The sequence below is a fragment of the Oryzias melastigma genome, unplaced genomic scaffold (assembly GCF_002922805.2).
Source record: "Oryzias melastigma strain HK-1 unplaced genomic scaffold, ASM292280v2 sc00370, whole genome shotgun sequence".
In the NCBI taxonomy this organism is placed as follows: Eukaryota; Metazoa; Chordata; class Actinopteri; order Beloniformes; family Adrianichthyidae; genus Oryzias; species Oryzias melastigma.
In genome coordinates this window covers 71,038-72,405 of record NW_023416967.1, presented here as the reverse complement: position 1 = coordinate 72,405, position 1,368 = coordinate 71,038, and the positions used below count along the sequence as shown (strand labels likewise).

General features: G+C 40.5%; 1 protein-coding gene across 1 annotated transcript in view; it reads left to right on the top strand.

Moving 5' to 3' along the window:
- Positions 1 to 500: 500 nt before the first annotated feature.
- LOC112139717 overlaps positions 501 to 1,368 on the top strand; it is a gene marked incomplete in the record, with an annotated part of 3,386 nt that continues 2,518 nt past the window's right edge. The window contains 1 exon segment of the mRNA XM_024262552.2: positions 501 to 1,368. Coding sequence (XP_024118320.1) covers positions 1,023 to 1,368 — 346 coding nt within the window.

Sequence of the window (1,368 nt, the reverse complement as noted above, 5' to 3'; positions counted from 1 at the left end):
CAGCCATTTCTTCTTCGGGGATCAGAGAACAGCAGTGATGTGTTGATTATTTTGAATGCTCATCAGCATTCACTTTAGCTAAGCTAACGCCACGTCTGTCAGCCCTGCTACAAAGTTGACAGAGTGCTTCTTTTTCTTGACAACTCGAGCGTTTTGAAAGGAATGCAGAGATTGAACGTTACGTCATTACGTAGCACTCCAGAGTCAATCCGATGAATAGGCGTGTTTGAGATCCCCAGCGCCTCGCCTGCATCGTCGGCGAGACTAAGCTGCTGCTGGAGGGGGCGGAGAAAGGCGCCTGAGATGAGGGCGAACGACGAGACTGTACGAGAAAAAGGAGTTGGGGGTTGTCCTTAGCATTCGGCTGAAAGTTAATATGCCACTCCTCCTAGTATGATTTGTGCTGTTGTGTTTTTTATATTATTATTTTTATTATATATTTTTTAACATATTTTAGAGTAAACCTATTAATAAAATAACCGCGGGATTCATTGCATGTGCACTGTCCCAAATAAATAAATACAATTAAAGTTAAGTTACATTTTATAGACAACAACAAATATGATCACAGATTATTTGAAATCTTGTTTATTTTTTCATCAGTGATTCACTACCATCCAGAAAAAGTAAAAAAATACACAGAATACATATTTAGCGCCAGTTATTTCACACCGAACTACAAGAAATGTGTGGACACCGTTTCCCACAATGCATTGTTTTGTAGTCCTCAAGGCGGCCTGCAGCCAGTCCAGTACCTATTTTCTGGCTGCGCTGGCTTAGGAAGGCGCCTTGAACCCGCCCCTTTCTCGCGATTCTTCATGACGGCGCACATTTGACACACCACAATCCAGGCGATCTGCGCAGCGCAGACAATCTCAAACACACCTATTGACTCTATCTAGAATTTACCATCAGTTGCGTTGTCACAGTCAGTTTGGATTCATCTGATCAACCCCTTTCCAGTGTTATTGGACACGTAAACAGACAAAAAGAAGCTCCAGTTATTCTTTTTTCCTATATGTATGCTTTGCAGCAGTGGCATAATATTCATTAAACTAATATTTCATTTTTTATTGTTTTGTTTTTCTTCTGTACAGATTGACAGTGATGTCATCGCTTTGATGGATGATGCAGCTCTGGAAAAATACATCCCTTCCTATGGAGATCGTATTGCGCTTTTCCATTTCTGCAAAAGTAAACCGTCCCTCTCAAAAAGAAAATCGGGACTTTTTCAAAAACTTCGTGACAAAATGAAAATTAGAGAAGATAATTCCAAGGAAAATTTCTCAAGTGTTGGCCCAAGACCAACACAAACAAAGAAACAGAAAACAACTCGAAATGTGGAAATAGGCTGGATACACTGTGATG